This window comes from Myxine glutinosa, chromosome 2, assembly GCF_964187855.1.
Source record: "Myxine glutinosa chromosome 2, kmMyxGlut1.1, whole genome shotgun sequence".
Taxonomy (NCBI): domain Eukaryota; kingdom Metazoa; phylum Chordata; class Myxini; order Myxiniformes; family Myxinidae; genus Myxine; species Myxine glutinosa.
In genome coordinates, this window is record NC_136262.1 from 235,663,871 (window position 1) to 235,682,097 (window position 18,227).

Genomic DNA, 18,227 nt, shown 5'->3' on the forward strand with positions numbered 1-18,227 from the left:
ACTCTGTCTGTCTCTCACTCTGTCTGTCTCTCACTCTGTCTGTCTCTCACTCTGTCTGTCTCTCACTCTGTCTGTCTCTCACTCTGTCTGTCTCTCACTCTGTCTGTCTCTCACTCTGTCTGTCTCTCACTCTGTCTGTCTCTCACTCTGTCTGTCTCTCACTCTGTCTGTCTCTCACTCTGTCTGTCTCTCACTCTGTCTGTCTCTCACTCTGTCTGTCTCTCACTCTGTCTGTCTCTCACTCTGTCTGTCTCTCACTCTGTCTGTCTCTCACTCTGTCTGTCTCTCACTCTGTCTGTCTCTCACTCTGTCTGTCTCTCACTCTGTCTGTCTCTCACTCTGTCTGTCTCTCACTCTGTCTGTCTCTCACTCTGTCTGTCTCTCACTCTGTCTGTCTCTCACTCTGTCTGTCTCTCACTCTGTCTGTCTCTCACTCTGTCTGTCTCTCACTCTGTCTGTCTCTCACTCTGTCTGTCTCTCACTCTGTCTGTCTCTCACTCTGTCTGTCTCTCACTCTGTCTGTCTCTCACTCTGTCTGTCTCTCACTCTGTCTGTCTCTCACTCTGTCTGTCTCTCACTCTGTCTGTCTCTCACTCTGTCTGTCTCTCACTCTGTCTGTCTCTCACTCTGTCTGTCTCTCACTCTGTCTGTCTCTCACTCTGTCTGTCTCTCACTCTGTCTGTCTCTCACTCTGTCTGTCTCTCACTCTGTCTGTCTCTCTCTCTGTCTGTCTCTCTCTCTGTCTGTCTCTCTCTCTGTCTGTCTCTCACTCTGTCTGTCTCTCACTCTGTCTGTCTCTCACTCTGTCTGTCTCTCACTCTGTCTGTCTCTCACTCTGTCTGTCTCTCACTCTGTCTGTCTCTCACTCTGTCTGTCTCTCACTCTGTCTGTCTCTCACTCTGTCTGTCTCTCACTCTGTCTGTCTCTCACTCTGTCTGTCTCTCACTCTGTCTGTCTCTCACTCTGTCTGTCTCTCACTCTGTCTGTCTCTCACTCTGTCTGTCTCTCACTCTGTCTGTCTCTCACTCTGTCTGTCTCTCACTCTGTCTGTCTCTCACTCTGTCTGTCTCTCTCTCTGTCTGTCTCTCTCTCTCTGTCTGTCTCTCTCTCTGTCTGTCTCTCTCACTCTCTGTCTCTCTCTCTATCTGTCTCTCTTTTTCTTTCCTTTTCTCCTGACATTCCATTTTCTTGTTCTTCCTTTATTATTATTTTTTTCCATAAGTGCTTGTACTTCTCATTTGTAATCTTTAACTCCACCACCGAAGGTGGATAGAGGTTATCTTTTCACCCTTGTCTGTCTGTCTCTCTTCATCTGTTTGTGGATAGATTCGGGTGAAATTTGATGGAGAGGTTGGGTATGTGATAAGGATGAAATGATTAGATTTTAGTGAATATTCGGATCCGGATCAGACAATTTCTTTAGTGATCCTTCACCATTGAGTGATGGGGCTAAAACCGATACATAGCACAATATTTCAAAAAGTTGTGGAAAACGTGTGTCACAACTAGGTGGTTGAGTTTGTTTGGTGACAATAACAAGCCGTCGCTTTTGCCGAATCTCTTCCCTTTGTTGGCATGCACACTAAGCATTGTGCGTTGTGTGATGGCTGTATAGTCAAATACGGGACCCACAAAGTCTACCTCAAACATTGTATGTAAAGACTGGTCCTTGTGGAGATAGATATTGGCAGGTTGTCCTTTCTTGCCTCTGCTGTCTCTCGATAGCAGGTCTCCCACATTCAAAGTGGTCCGTGATTGTGGCAAAATCAAATCGATTAGTCCTTTTCACACACACAACATCTCCACCACGTTTCGTACAAATCCGTCCATAACTTTTTGAGATATCATGCTACATATCGTTGTTGGCCCTATCTCCCAATGGTGAAGAATCACTTTAAAATTTCTACTAGCCAGATCCGGATCTGGATCTTCACCAAAATCGAGCCATTTCGTCCTTGTCACATACACTACCTCTCTGCCAAATTTCTTCCGAATCCGTCCCCAACTTTTTGAGATATCTTATTCACAGACAGACAGACAGGGGTGAAAACATAACCTCATCCACCTTTGGTGGCGGAGGTAATTATAGTGGAGCTAGGACACAGCCTTGCTTTGTGCCGTTGGTAACAGAAAATGGCTCAGAAGTGCATGCACTGTCCCTCACATGAGCAACCATGCCATCGTGGAAAGATCTGATGATGTCGAACAACTTAGTGGGATACCCGACTTTGTACAATTGCTTCCACAGGCCTTTTCTACTGACCTGATCAAATGCTTTTGTAAGTTCGACGAGGGCCATGTATAGATTGCGATGATGTTCTCTGCTCTTTTCCTGAAGTTGACGAGCAGAGACCATCATATCTGTCATGCCACGTCCAGCACAAAAGCCGCATTGGCTTTCTGGGGTGATACTGTTGACATTGTCGGTGACATGTAATAAAGAATGAAGTGGGCAAGTATTTTCCCAGCATTAGATAGTAGGGCCATGCCATGGTAGTTGTCGACACACGACCTATCACCTTTGCATTTGTACAGAGGGAACAATCGTGGCATCTTTGAAGACCTGGGATACTAACTCCTCACTCCAGATGGTATTGTAGAGTTTGGTCAGTCGGATGAGGAGGTTGGCACCGCCAAACTTGAAAACCTCGGAGGGGATGCCATCGTCACCAGGGGCCTTTCCAAATGACATCTCTGATAGCTCCGGTGGTCTCTTTTAGTCTGAGGGTGGGCAAGGTCTACTAATATAGGCCGCTGGGAAAGAGAGTCAATGGCCGTGTCCGAGATGGTGGAGGGGCAATTGAGGACACCCGTAAAGGTGTTCAACGTAGTGCTCCAGGATCTTGTTTGGATCTGTGATAAGATACTGGCCATCTGAGCTATGGAGTGTGGCGATACCACGAGAAGACGGTTCATAGACTGCCTTTAGACCAGCAATGAAGCGCCTGAAATTGTTTGTATCAGCTGCCTCCTGAATTTCTTCCGCTCTTGCTGCCCACCAGTTAGCTTTCATGGAACGTAGTCTTGATTTTGTGAGTCTCGTAAATTGTAGGTAATAGGAGTGTTCGCTGATTGAACAATGGAGGCAACGTGGCAGTCACATGATTTTGGAACACCACAATTGGTTAAACTCATTTATGGACTTGTGGGTCTTCAGAAAAGGGCAGATTGTCACATAACCCTGAGTGAGGATGTTCTTATGAGAATTACACTGGTCAACAGCCAAATTGGTTCTGTCTTATTTTCAACTGTTTCTAACTAATTTGGTGCCCACGAATCCAAATCTGACCTTAAAATTTCGCAGTCATGTAACCTTGACGTAGTACATCATAAGTGTGGAAAAAATATTTAGAGCATGCAAATTTCTTGATTAAGTCTCAATAAGTCTATTTATTGTCACAAAAAATAATATGAACTTAAAGTTTTTACTTACATCACATAAAAAAATGTAAATCTCCAAAAATAATATGAACTTCATAAAATATCACAAAAAATAATATGAACTTTATGTTTTTATTTACATCACATTAAAAGTGCTTCTGAACTTTACTTTTGCGTTTGTAGGAGCAATCACTTTCACGCTGTAAAGTCCAACAGTAGTCAGTTGCCCATCATGTTTGGATTGAATCGGCCTTGATATCGAGTCTCCATGATGGCAATTTCCTGGTGAAACCTTTCTCCATGTTCATCACTGACATCGCCAAGATTTTGTGGAAAGAAGTCCAGATGAGAATGGAAAAAATGTATCTTGAGTGACATTCGAGCACCGAGCGCCTGGTAACTCTTCAACATTTTGTCCACAAGCTCTTCATAATTTGGTGCTCGAAAATTTCCAAGGTAATTGTTCGCAAGAGCCACAAAGCTATCCCAAGCAACGCTTTCCAGCTCAGATAGTCTCGTTACAAAGTCCTGATTAGTGAGTACAAGACGAATTTGAGGACCATTGAAAACACCCGCCTTTACTTTGGCCTCAGATATAATGCCTTGGAACTTCATTTGCAAGTAGTAGTGGAAGCCAGCACCATCTTGATCCATGGTCTTCACAAAGTTCTTCATCAAATGAAGTGGTGGTAAGAATACCTTCTCAGGGTCAACAAGAGGTTTGTGAATTTCAAATGAAGTGGTATTCCTATGGTATACTGGTTCTCAAAAACTGGATGTGCTCGTGAAAATTGGATATCATAATCGAAATCTACAGGTTCATGTTATTTAGAATCACCTCAAAATATACAAGAACCATAAAACTTTTAAAATTTTGCTGACCAGTGTTATTATTCACATTCAATCAACAGTATTTGAATGCATATGCTCACTTTGTTCATTTTTCATGCTTCCTTTTTATACAGTTGACTGTTGCCAGTTTGAGTATGTGCATTCCCGAGACATTTCAAATTGGTGATAATTAGAATGCAAGAATCAAAGTATCAGCAAAGTCATGGAATCCATCATTGCTTCGGATTTAAAATCCTTCCTCTTCTCCAATGGCTTGATTTCTGATCATCAATTTGGATTCAGACCAGGTCATTCTACTCTGCACATGCTGCTTCTGCTGGCTCAACAATGGATGGAGGTCCTCGATGCCAAACAGGAAATCAGAGCTGTCTCCCTTGACATATCTCGTGCCTTCGATACGGTCTGGCACCCCGCTCTGCTCACCAAACTCTCCTCTTATGGTATCCATGGAAACCTCCATGCATGGCTTGCAGACTTCCTTTCTGGTCGCAGTCAACATGTGGCCCTGAATGGGTTTCTCTCATCTCCCCTTCCTGTTTGGGCTAAAATTCCTCAAGGCAGTGTTCTGGGCACTGTGCTTTTTCTGGTCTTCATTAATGATCTCTCCGACTCTCTGGAAAATCCTCTCTATCTCTTTGCTGATGACTCCACTCTCTGCTGCTCCATATCTCAACCTTCACATCGGCAGTCTGCAGCCTCTTCACTCTCTGCAGACCTGGACAATATCACAAACTGGTCAAACAAGTGGAACATGTCTTTCAATCCTAACAAATCTCACACTCTCACTTTGTCTCTCCGAAAAGACCGTCTGGACAACCCTCCCATCTACTTTCTGAACAAGCCTCTTGAAGAAGTTCTGTCACTCAAGCTTTTGGGTCTCACTATCTGCCATGATCTTCCTGGGAAAACCACATTTCCAAGATGGCCTCCAAACCCAGTCACCGACTGGGCATCCTCCATCGTGCGAAGTCCTTCCTTGGCACACCTGAGCTCCTCACCACATACAATGCTTTCATCCGTAGCTCGATGGAATACTGCTCTCCCCTCTGGGCTGGTGCTCCTGCCTCACACCTAGCTCGACTTCACGCGATTGAAACCAAGGCATTCAGAATCATTGGAATCTCCCGCGATGAAGCTGATTCTGAGGGCCTTTCTCTCTCTCACTGCAGGCAGGTAGGTGGTCTTTCTGTCTTCTACCGACTCTTCTCCTGCCTTGCTCCCCCTGCTCTGTCTGTGCGCTGTCCCCCAAATATTCCTGCAGGACGCACAAGATCTGCCAGCAACCCTCTTCTGGTGAAACTGCCAAAATCAAATCTCTCTGCTCACATTCACTCCTTCATGCCTCGTTTCTCCCGCCTCTGGAACAAACTCTCATACTCTCTCTAATCCCTCTCCTCCCTACAGGTCTTTAAAACAGCTGTTCACCACTATCTATCTCTTCTCTTTTCCCATCCAAAACCTTGATCTTTCCTACCCCCGTTAAAACACCCCAAATCCACCTCTTTCAATCCCCAACTTCTTTCCTGCAATTCCTAGAAGTGTTCATTTGCTTTATTCTGTGAACCACTGTCCTCCCCCAGCGCCTCCCCTTCCACAGATCTACCGGTGTTCCTGTTCTCTACTGTTGTTGCGCTTGTGTGCTTCCCTCTCTCTAACCCTCTTGTCTCCCGCTCCCTTCATTGTATGTTTTATGTGTCTGTGCATGTTTTCATGTTCAATGTGTTAGCTCTTACCTCGAGCTAATCTTTTAGTTTAGTCTGTATGTTTCGTTTTAGTAACCTGTACCTTTGAGCGTTGAGTCTGTATACCAAAAAAAAATAAAAATCGCCATGCTCCCCCTATACGTTTTGCATGCAGTGTGAAACACAAACCAATTGTTAAAATGACCATCAAATATTGAAAAACTGGGTTTTGTGTTGTGTGTAATGTTGTGTCAAACAAGCCTGGCTACACTGCTGTTGGACTTTCTTGTTTTTTTATCGGTAAATCATTGAGCCTGGTGTTTAATGGTTCGGGTGCTGGCTAGGGATCCTAGGATCCTGAGTTCAAATCCCGGTTGATTGATGAATTAACGCCAGGGGGGTTGACTCAGCCTGTCATCCTTCCGAGCTCGGCAAATTGAGTGCCAGGTCTCTGGTAATTGGGGCATTGCATCAGTGGCACTAACACGCTTCCAGAAAAATGATGCATCCAGCAGCCAAAGGCTGCATATTAAACAACAACAGGTGAATAATTTTTGGTTAAATTCCTTGTTTTTTGTCCATTGTAAACACGAGTTAGTCGTGAAAACTCCAAGTCGTCTCACCCTTATTTTGACGTACTGTAGAGTAGCATCAGCAAGTAAACAAGAATTTAATTATGTTCTGCTAAACAGTTGAAGCAACAGCTATATTGAAAACAAAAAATACTGTAACGGCCGGATCGGCATCCGGAGCTGAATGAAAAAGCGAATTGGCTCGTTCTTGTCACCTAATCACCTCATCCACCAAGTTTTGGCATAACTCGTCTCCAACTTTTTGAGATATCCTGTTCACACACAGACAGATTGGGGTGAAAACATGCAGAGCTGTGGTAGCGGAGTTAAATTGCCAAATTTCAATTGCCAAGTTGAAAAAGTCAAGGCTGTATTAGAATTGGTGAGAATTGTCTACATTGCCACCCATTTTAATTTGTGTTCCGTGAAAATGTCTTTATGCTCCTGAAAATGAGGAAAACTTTTGAGGACCCCATTATCTCGGAAAGCTTGAATACGGAGTATGCATCTCTGCGGAATCTATCTTTCACATGCTTTTATATTTTAATTGTGATGATGCCCAGGTGTTACAAAATGTGTATTGTATTTTGTAGAACTCGATTCAGAGTGGAGATGAACAAGGTTGATAATGAAGCAGGAAACACAGCTATCGACTCTCTCCTCAACTATGAGACAGTTAAGGTGAGCTCAGTTTCAGGGACCTGTATTCGGGATATTACAGCCTGACGAGTTGAATTTCAATTGCCAAGTTATTGTATTGCATACTAGGGGCCATCTACATATTACACATGCAAAGCATTTTAATGGTGGATTGGTGCATGATTTAGTTTGTTGCTTTTTATTATTCCACATTAGATCAAAGGAAAATCAGACGTGAAGTTAAGGTTTCTGGCCTGCCAATAACTTGTTGCAACCAATCCAGGTGAAACCTGGCCACAAAAATACCTTACCATAGCCTCTGTAGATTATAGCAGGTAGACATTGTCTGGTGTCTTCCTTTCTGTTTTACATGGGGTTAAAGTTCAAAATTGTTGCCACATAATGGTTTTTGGCCTGCCAACCCCCCCCTTTTTTTTTTTAAGGCGTAGCCCATCGGGCAGAGCCGTCTAGAACAGTATTTGTCCGTCTGTATGTCTGTATGTATGTATGTCCCCTCAAACGTATACCAATCAGAGCTGAGAATCTGGTCACATGACAGGGTGATGTGATTACGTCTCTTGTCATCACGGCAGTGCTGCAGCTGACTCTCCACGCACCGCCATTTTGATTTATATTCCGTTCATGCCGAACATATCGTTGAACCTGTCATACATCACAATCGCATGCTCTACCTTTACCTTTTTCATTCAGTGTGAAACACAAACAAACCGATTGTTAAAATGACCATCAAATATCGAAAGCATCGGCGTCACGGCTCTTCCAACAATACGTACGTATAGGCCTTAGGCGTTATGATTCACCGTCTGCTTCGGACAAATTAAACCCAGGTTTCTTAATACAGTGGTATCGTTTCAGTAGTATCGTTTTCGTAATAATAATAATATCATAGTAAATATAACCATAACACTTTAATCCCAATGTCGTGAATGGAAAGTTGATGGATTGAAGCGGTGTAACCGCGGAAGTAAGGAATTCACCTCGGTTTAAAAAAAATTCTTTAATTTTTCGTTATAATAACGTAACGTTATTATTATAGTAAATCCAATTGTAACACTAATCCCTTTGTCGTGACTGCAAACGTACTGGAGGTTAAATATACATCTTGCATATATTAATTAAAGTAGCGGAAGTTTTGTGTCATGCTACGTCATTACGTATATGATGTCATTACGGCGTAAACACCCGCTCACTATGGGAGCAGCAGGAAATGCCATTCCTCTTTGGGGTATGTAGATTACAGTCTCTCTATTGTTTGATCTCAAGAACATTGGGTGTGTGTTCATTTACCAAGTTTCTTGTGGAGAGATCGCCAAGTCGTTAAAGCATTCGAGCAAGCACTCCATTCAAAACCCTTAAGGGAGGACTGGCTTGGCAAGCGCTAGCTAGCTGCTTGGTAAAAGTACACCTCCAAACCTTGTGGGGTATATAGATTACAGTAGATCTTCGCTCAGTTCTGTAAGTAAAACTTTCCTCATGGATATCGGGATTCCTCCAAATCTCTTTCTTTAATGTTATAGACAGCATTAGCGGCTGTATAAAAATCTAATCATATGTGTTTATGGTTTATAATATTTTACAAGCCTGGCTACGCCGCTGTTAGACTTTTGGTCTTGTTTTAAATAAATACAGACAAGACTTGACACAAACATATTGTAACAGCCGTGGGTTGTAACACGTATTGTAACATTGTGTATACAGTAGTGGCCAAAAATATTGGTGCCCTTGCACTTTTTTTCAAATAATGCACCATTTCTTCCAGAAAATTGTTGAAATTTAACAATATTTTGGTATCCACGAATGTATTTCTTTGGTTTGCAGTGGAACAAAACAAAAAAGCTGAAAAAATTACTAAATCTTAGCTTGTTCTACACAGAAATCCTAAAATGGCCCGGACAATATTATTGGCACCTTTTAGAAGTTGTTATAAATAATTAGATTTCAAGCAGGTGATTCTCTTTTACTTTGGAATTGAACTCACCTCTGGTAAGTTGTAGGTGCCCTGCAATATAAAAATAACTCATTCAACCAGTTTGAATAGAGAAAAGGAGTCATTCTGCTGTTTTGTGTCACTGTGTGTACCGCAATGAGCATGGAGAAAAGAAAGAAAACCAGAGAATTGTCTAAGGCAACCAGACACAAGATTGTAGCCAAGCATGGACAATCTCAAGGCTAAAAGTCCATCTCCAGAGACCTTGATGTTCCTTTTCCCACCGTACACAATGTTATCAGGAAGTTTAAGGCCCATGGCACTGTAGCCAACCTTTGGACGTGGCCGCAAGAGAAAACTTGATTGAAGATTGCAGCAAAGGATTATTCGAACGGTGGAGAAAGCACCTTGATCAACTGCCAAACAGATTCAATGTCGACCTTCAGACACAAGGTACGACAGTTTCAACTCGCACCATCTGTCACCAACTCGATGAAAGGAGACCCATGAGGACCCCAATGCTGCTGAGACAGACATAAGAAAGCCCGACTGGAGTTTGCCATAACAAACCTGAACAAGCCAAAATCCTTCTGGGAGAATGTCCAGTGGACAGATGAGACCAAATTAGAGCTTTTTGATAAAGCACATGGAGATCTCCATATTTATACAAAACAAAATGAAGCCTTCAAAGAAAAGAACACCTTCCCTACAGTCAAACATGGAGGAGGTTCAGCGATGTTTTGAGGTTGCTGTGCTGCCTCTGACACTGGGTGCCTTGAATGTGTGCATGGCATCATGAAATCAGATTACCAAGGCTTTTTGGAGCGCAATGTTCAACCCCGTGTCAGAAAGGTGGGTCTCCGTCGAAGGCAGCAGGACAATGACTGCAAAGACACTTCAAAAATCACCCAGGAATGGTTCAAGACAAAACGCCGGACTGTTTTGAAGTAGCCAGAAATGAGTCCAGATCTAAATCCCATTGAATACCTTATGGGAGATCTGAAAACAGCAGTTGGAAGAAGGCACCCTTCAAATCTGGGAGAACTGGAGCAGTTTGCACAAGAAGAGTGGACCAAACTGCCAGTAGAGTGGTGTAGGAAGCTCATTCATGGCTATAGGAAGCACTTGACTGCAGTTATTTTGTCCAAAGGCAAAAGGTGTTACCAAATATTACGTCCCGGTTGTCAATAATTTTGTCAATGCCATTTCTTTTTATTTTCTGATTTAAAAGGATATATTAAGTTCTGAATCAAACACAAAGGTTCTGTAATATTAACAGTGAAATAAAGAATTGTGGAGACAAAATACTTTTGTCAATTTCAACTTATTTTTCGAGAAAATTGAGTTATTTGAAAAAAGCGCAAGGGTGCCAATATTTTTGGCCATGACTGTATATATGTCCCTTGTATTTGATTTCATCTATTTGTTTTGTAAAGAGCAAAACTAGTTGACCTCAATGTTGAGAATGTTTTTTTTTTATACGGTAATTGAAACGATTTGCATCTCCAATCAATGCTGATTTGGATGTAGTGGAGACCTTTGTTTCCATTTTCATCTTTTTCTTCCTTCTGTTTTCTTATTTGTTGTCCCTTGTGTAGCTTGAATTGTGCTAACTTGTGAACCAGTGATGGGAATTTGAGCAAACATCGTCTAAGTATATATTATGATGCAAAGATGAATTGATTAGATGTTGGTGTCCAAGGTCAGAGGTCATGTCAGGTAAAAATGTGATGCTTGAGAACAGCTGAAGGGATTTAAATCAAACTTGGTGCATCATGTATAATGATGTGATAATGTGAGCGGAGGCTTATCGGTCGACGTCGCGACGTCGATAAGTGCCGTTGTAGTTCTTTCTGCTCCCTCCGCTTTTCACAAAGCCAGTCGTGTTTTCTTCATTGTCTATTTCCTTTGCTAGTATTTCAATACGGAGAAATATGAAGCTGAACGATATGATGACCTGCTTGCCCGCTATGAACATGCATCTCTAAAAACGTCGTCCAGTCTCGCTCTACTCAACCTCAGCCAGCAAGCAGCATTCAGTATTGGACTTACTGTCATTATGTTGCTGGCTGCTGACAACATTATCAATGGTATAGGAAGATGAGTGATTATTTCATCTTTTCTTTTTCTTCTTCCATGATCAAAAAATTGTGCTGTAATTTTTTTTCTTTGTTGATCTTCCATTTTGTACGTCAACACCTTTTTTCTCCAAATAATTATTTTCGTTTCATCATGTTCTTTCATGGTTTCCATTTACTTTCACCTTTTTGTCCCCCGTCACACCGTGGAGCGAAAGAGGGACTATGGTTTGTGCGGGCGTGCGGGCGTGCATGCGTACGTGCGTGCGTACGTGCGTGCGTAAGCGAAAGACAGCATTCGAATTTGGTGTGTGGGTGCAACCCACGTCAAAATCCAAGATGGCCGCCGCCATGTATGTCTGATGCCATGTATGTCTGAACCTTGTGAGCAGAATATCTTGACAAATAAGCAAAGTACCAACTTCTAATCTGGTGTGTGGGTGTATCTAGTCATAAGGAAGAACACTATTGAAAATTGGGTCGCCACGTCAAAATCCAAGATGGCCGCCACCATATATATGTCTGAACCTTGTGAGTGAAATATCTTGAAAAATAAGCGAAGTACCAACTTCTAATCTGGTGTGTGGGTGTATGTAGGCATAAGGAAGAACGCTATTGAAAATTGGGTCGCCACGTCAAAATCCAAGATGGCCGCCGCCATGTATGTCAACCTTGTGAGCGAAATATCTTGAAAAATAAACGAACTACTAACTTATAATCTGGTGTGTGGGTGTATCTACGCATAAGGAAGAACGCTATTGAAAATGGGGTCGCCATGTCCAAATCCAAGATGGCCGCCGCCATGTATGTCTGAACCGTGTGAGCAGAATATCTTGAAAAATAAGCGAAGTACCAACTTCTAATCTGGTGTGTTGGTGTATCTTGGCATAAGGAAGAACGCCATTGAAAATTGGACGTCAAAATCCAAGATGGCCACCTCCATGTATGTCTGAACCTTGTGAGCGAAATATCATATCATAGCATGTTTTCTGTGTCTTCCACTTTGTCAACTCACATCACTTCCTCGACGGGGGGACCTAGGCGTAACGCTTGTTGACATATCATTCTCTTATGACTTCCATTTCCTGTTTTTTTTTGGAGGGAGGTGGAGATGGGGGTCATTGGTGAATTACCATTTCTTTTGAGCTGTCATAATTTCTCTCATTCAGGCTCCATGACAGTGGGTGACCTTGTGATGGTGAATGGACTGCTCTTCCAGCTTTCTCTCCCTCTAAACTTCCTGGGCACAGTCTACAGAGAGACACGCCAAGCCCTCATTGACATGGACTCCATGTTCTCACTCCTTGCCCTTGAGCCAAGCATCAAGGTTGAAATAATCTCCACACATCCCCAACTTATATGCTATTTGGCCATAAACCCAAGATGTTTTTACATCACATTCATTATTTTAATTTTCTATGTTGAAGCTAACTCTATCACTCAAACATGTACATGAAACGATTCTTCCTTCAAAATGTTTTTTTTCCTTTTAAAAACTGTTCTACTTCTGTCAGACACGTCCAGCAGCTCCACAACTTGTGATTCCACCAGGGGGAGCACATGTGGAGTTTAATGACGTCCACTTTGGATATGTGGAGGGTCAGAAGGTCCTGCAGGGATTGTCTTTTCATGTGCCTGCTGGAAAGAGCCTTGCAATAGTTGGCAGTAGTGGATCTGGGTGAGTCTTGGGAGATAGACCAGCAATGTAAACAATAATGGATGAGGTTTATTTTAATTCCTGGTATTTTATTAGCTGTCGTTGAAATGTATCATGGTCTGTCTACAATTTTTTGAGAAATAAGATGTTGAGATGTCGATAAAATTGTCACATAAACTGCAGATGCATCTTCAATGTTGCGTGATCTTGATAATAAGGATGAGATGTGTTAATGTTGAAGAAATGCTGCAAAACATCTGTATAAGGATCTGACTCGGTCATTTTGGCAAAATATTTGCCGAGTCTTAGATCGGCTCGGAGCTCAGTAAGTTTGCATTGCATGAAGCCTATGCTTCACGCAAATGCACCTCATTGAGTTTGAGTTTCGGAACTCGGTTCGAGTACAGCACTGCATTTGTCGTGAGAAGTCTGGGTGTGTGTTGTAAACAGGAAGTCTACAATCGTCCGTCTCCTTTTTCGCTTCTACGAACCAGAAAAAGGTCTGGTGTTGGTGGCCGGCATGGATACACGAGACGTAGACATCGACAGTCTCCGAAAACACATTGCTGTTGTTCCGCAGGCATGGCTTATTGTTTTGTGTAACATGTTTGTTATGCCTCCGCGACGGAGTCGCTGGAGGCATTATGTTTTTGGATTGTCCGTCCATCAATGCGTCCGTGATAGGTTTTCGTTACCGCGATAACTTAACAATGGGTGAAGGGATCCAAGTCAAACAACAAAAAATGCAAGACAAAAAAACGTACAAGTATGTACAGTGATGTAAAGATGAGCTGCTGATAGTATGGGGTCAATAGATTAAAGGCCCGAGATCCTGTCAGTTAAAAATTCTGTTACCGTGCTGACTTGTGAACCAGTGATGGGATTTTGACCAAACTTGATACAAGTATATATTATGATGTAAAGATTAACTGGTTAGGTTTCGGCATCAAGAGGTTAAAGTTCAAAGATCATGTCAGGTAAAAATGTGATAATTGAAAACAGCTGAAGTGATTTCAATCAAATGTGGTACAAGAATGTACAATGATGTAATAATGTGTGCGGAGGGATATCGGTCGACGTCATGACGTCAAATTATGTCTCGTTAAGTTTCTATTTTTTTTTGTCCCCCGTCGCACCGCGGAGTGAAAGGGGGACTATGGTTTTCCCCTCCGTCCGTGTGTGCGTCCGTCCGTCCGTCCGTCCGTGTGTGCGTGCATCCGTGCGGACGTGCATGCGTGCGTAAGCGAAGGACCGAATTCTAATTTGGTGTGTGGGTGCAACTAGGCATATGGAAGAACCCTATTGAAAATTAGGTCACCACGTCAAAATCCAAGATGGCCACCGCCATGTATGTCTGAACCTTGTGAGTGGAATATCTTGGAAAATAAATGAACTACTAACTTCTAATCTAGTGTGTGGGTGTATCTAGGCATAAGGAAGAACGCTTTTGAAAATTGGGTCGCCATGTCAAAATCCAAGATGGCCGCCACCATGTATGTCTCAACCTTGTGAGCGGAATATCTTGAAAAATAAGCGAAGTACCAACTTCTAATCTGGTGTGTGGGTGTATCTAGGCATAAGGAAGAACGCTATTGAAAATTGGGTCGCCACGTCAAAATCCAAGATGGCCGCCTTGCGTCTTCCACTTTGTCAACTCACATCACTTCACCAACGGGGGACCCTAGGCGTAACGCTTGTTTCTTTTATTTTTAGTGGTCACTGAATTTGATATATTTCATCATATTGTGTCATTGTCAATCAATATCTACTCTCTTTCATCTTTTGACATTTTGCCTCTTATCAGGACACTGTTCTATTCCACAACTCCCTTTACTACAATCTACAATATGGTGATCTGTCTGCCACTCATGAGAAGGTCAATCGGGCTGCACAGTTGGCTGGCTTGGAATCTGCTGTGGCTTCCATGCCTCGAGGTTATGACACACCAGTGGGGGAGAGAGGGCTACAGCTGTCAGGTTTGTAAAGTTAGCAGAGGTTATAAATATTTTGCAGAAAATCAAAAGTTTAAATATTTGTGAGAAAAGGGGCATTATGTGTGCTGCGAGCCAAAAGTGTTGATTCGGGGTAAAGGGGTTGGTGCATGCTGTGGGGCAAAGCGGTCGCTGCACTTGGAATTAGCCACTGACCTCCTTCAGAAAATTTTCAGACCATCTTTGTCTTGCACTTTGAACAACTACCATGGAAGAATTGAAAGGTTGCAATGACCTACAAATGGGAAATTTATATTGCACTTTTTTGCTTTTTTTTTTTGTATTTTTATTTTCTTCGTAAAATCTGTTTAAAATTACCGAGGAGCTTACTTTCCATTCATTTCGGGGAAAAAGATGCAGCTGGCATACAAATCACACCATATTTACTTATTTTATTTGTTGCATTATTCTTAACTAGCAACGGTACCCGCCCTATGGGCGGGGCTTCAATTGGGAAGTTCAAATGAAAAGGCAAAATATCAGAATTTGAAGGTTTTTTTTATATTTTAAACGATTCATATAAACATCCGTTGAATCATATCACATGCAAATCATGAAAATCTAAACAGTATCTTTAGAATTTCAATAAAAGCCACATCACTGTTCATATCGGTAAATATTATTCCATCGTGTTTCAAATCGTGATGATCGTGATCGTGGATCGTGATCGATAATCGTGTTCACAATCGCTATGTCGTATGTACTCCCGATACGTGTACCAAATTCCCGATACGTGTAACTGTACCAAATGAACAGTTAAAAGGATTTTGAGCCGAAAGCTGTTACGGCCTTGGCAAGATCGATGGAGACAGCGATCTGTTGGCGTATTCACCGCCCAAATAGCTATGTGGAATTCTCTCATGTGGAGATTAAACGTTACGGCTGTTACGGCCTTGGCAAGATCGATGGAGACAGCGTTCATTATACTTTTAATGAAGGACACTGTCTCAAGCCCCAGTCCCCATCATGGATGGGGCTCAGCGGTTTCCCCGTGCCTGACGGCGAAGGGCAAGGTACACGCTGGCCCGTCCAGTGTAGCGCGCGTGCGGCCCCAGACATCGAAGGGCATTAAACATTCATTAAACGTTAAACGTTCATTAAACATTAAACGTTCATTAAAGGATTACGAAACGAAAAACATTACGAAATTACGTTCACACCGTCACGTCAAACACTACCGTGAACACATACATTGTCACAATGAGAACATTGTCACAATGAACGTTATGCGAACGCGAATGTTATGCGGGAGTCCAAACCTGAGAATGCTGGAGACCAAAGCTGAAATTGGGAAAACTAAATAGCCTATTTTACTCCTGGAGATCCCAGGATTATCCACCCAAAATATCGTTTCGATCGGTTGAGCCATTTTTGCGGTACCTTCGAACAGACGGACAGACTTTTGGTGAATTATAGTAAGATGATGTCTATCAGCTTCCATGCACCTTCACCAGCACCAGGTCGGTTTGTGTACAATAAAGCTTCATAGCTATGAATGGTAATATAGATGATCTTCATACCGACGAATCACTGTATTCCTGGATAAATCGCAATGCTTATAAATGCCATTAATCATGCCTTTATTTGTCCCCCGTCGCACCGCGGAGCGAAAGGGGGACTATGGTTTTCCCCTCCGTCCGTGTGTCCGTCCGTCCGTGCGTGCGGGCGGGCGTGCCGGCGTGCATGCGTAAGCGAAGGACCGCATTCGAATTTGGTGTGTGGGTGCAACCCACATCAAAATCCAAGATGGCCGCCACCATGTATGTCTGACGCCACGTATGTCTGAACCATGTGAGCGGAATATCTTGAAAAATAAGCGAAGTACCAACTTCTAATCTGGTGTGTGGGTGTATCTCGGCGTAAGGAAGAACCCCATTGAAAATTGGGTCGCCACGTCAAAATCCAAGATGGCCGCCGCCATGTATGTCTGAACCTTGTGAGCTGTTGGTTGATGATTAACGGGGGCAGTTGCCGAAAGGACTCTCAGACTGTGAGAAACATGATTCTGTGGTCTGATGAAACCAAGATTGAACTGTTTGGCTTCCGTCTTGCCACTGCTTTTTTTCAAACTCCAAGCGGGCTTTCATGTGTCTTTCGCTGAGGAGAGGCTTCTGTCTGGCCACTCTGCCATAAAGCCCAGATCGATGGAGTGTTGCAGTAATCGTCGTTCTGGAAGTTTCTCCCATCTCCACACAGGATCTCTGGAGCTCAGCCAGAGTGACCTTCGGGTTCTTGGTCACCTCTCTCACCAAGGCCCTTCTCCCCTGATTGCTCAGTTTGGCCGGGCGGCCAGCTCTAGCAAGAGTCCTGTTTGTTCCAAACCTCTTCCATTTAAGAATGATGGAGGCCACTGTGCTCTTGGGAACCTTCAATAACAACAAAACAACAACATGCATTTTAAGGCCATTTTCCCTGCTAGAGCGGGGGTTAGCCTTGCGGTCCCCATGACAAGCTTCTCCATTTTGCCCTATTTTCTGCATCTCTCCTTGTTAACCCCCTTGCACGCATTTCTTGTTCCACCATCTTTAGCCAAGTCTTTCTCGGTCTTCCCCATCCTCCACTTCCTTCCTCATTCATTTCCATCACTCTTCTCAACCAGTCACTTTCATCATTCCTCAACACATGACCAAACCATCTCAACCTGTTCCTCTTCACAGCATCAATCACAGGCTCTATTCCCATCATCTTTCGCAATTCATCATTTGTCTTCCTCTCAACGATACTCCGCACATCCATCGAACCATTCACATTTCCACCCTTTCCAACCTTCGTTGCTGCTCTACATTCATTACCCACGTTTCACTCCCATAAATCAAAACACTTCTCACACATGCAGCATACACCTTTCCCTTCAGCTTCAACGACACTCCCCTCCTCATCAGCACGCCACTCAGTTCCCGAAACTTCTTCCATGCACATCTCACTCCAGCAACCGTTGCTGAGTCTGATCCACCTTCTCCATTCAGCATGTCTCCGAGGTAGCAAAATGTTTTCACACCTTCCAGCTTCACGCCGTCTCCAAGATCCAAGTCAACATTTCCTCCATCTGCAGCTCCCTCTGTGCACACCTTACACTTGAATGTAGCTGCCACACTGTATTTCCCTGCGTGTCGTAAAAGGCGACAAAAAGGGTTGGCCGCAGGAAGGGCATCCGGCCGTAAAACATTGCTTCAAAAAAGGGGACCAAAAAACAACAACAACCATGGTGCCCGAAAAGGCCAACCCCCGCTTTGCGGGGAAAAATGGCCTCTAAAGGTGGTTATTTATATATTATAGACCACTACATTTTTGATGAACCCACTCAGCGCACATTGTACATTGAATGGAGTTCACTCCGACACCCTTCCTGCACACAGCACATGGCCACTTCCCAGTTCTTTCCACCTCACCACATGCTTTACCACTTGCCATCACCTTCGTCTTTCCT

The 18,227-nt window shown here is 43.2% G+C and overlaps 1 protein-coding gene across 2 annotated transcripts in view; it reads left to right on the forward strand.

The window, feature by feature from the left end:
• ABCB7 (ATP binding cassette subfamily B member 7) overlaps positions 1–18,227 on the forward strand; it is an 83,930-nt gene that overhangs the window by 26,342 nt on the left and 39,361 nt on the right. For both annotated transcript variants that reach the window (XM_068106070.2, XM_068106071.2), the window contains 6 exons: positions 7,081–7,168; positions 10,990–11,164; positions 12,322–12,479; positions 12,667–12,830; positions 13,260–13,389; positions 14,614–14,785. In XM_068106070.2, the coding sequence (XP_067962171.2) occupies positions 7,081–7,168; positions 10,990–11,164; positions 12,322–12,479; positions 12,667–12,830; positions 13,260–13,389; positions 14,614–14,785 (887 nt within the window). The remainder of the gene's footprint in view (positions 1–7,080; positions 7,169–10,989; positions 11,165–12,321; positions 12,480–12,666; positions 12,831–13,259; positions 13,390–14,613; positions 14,786–18,227) is intronic.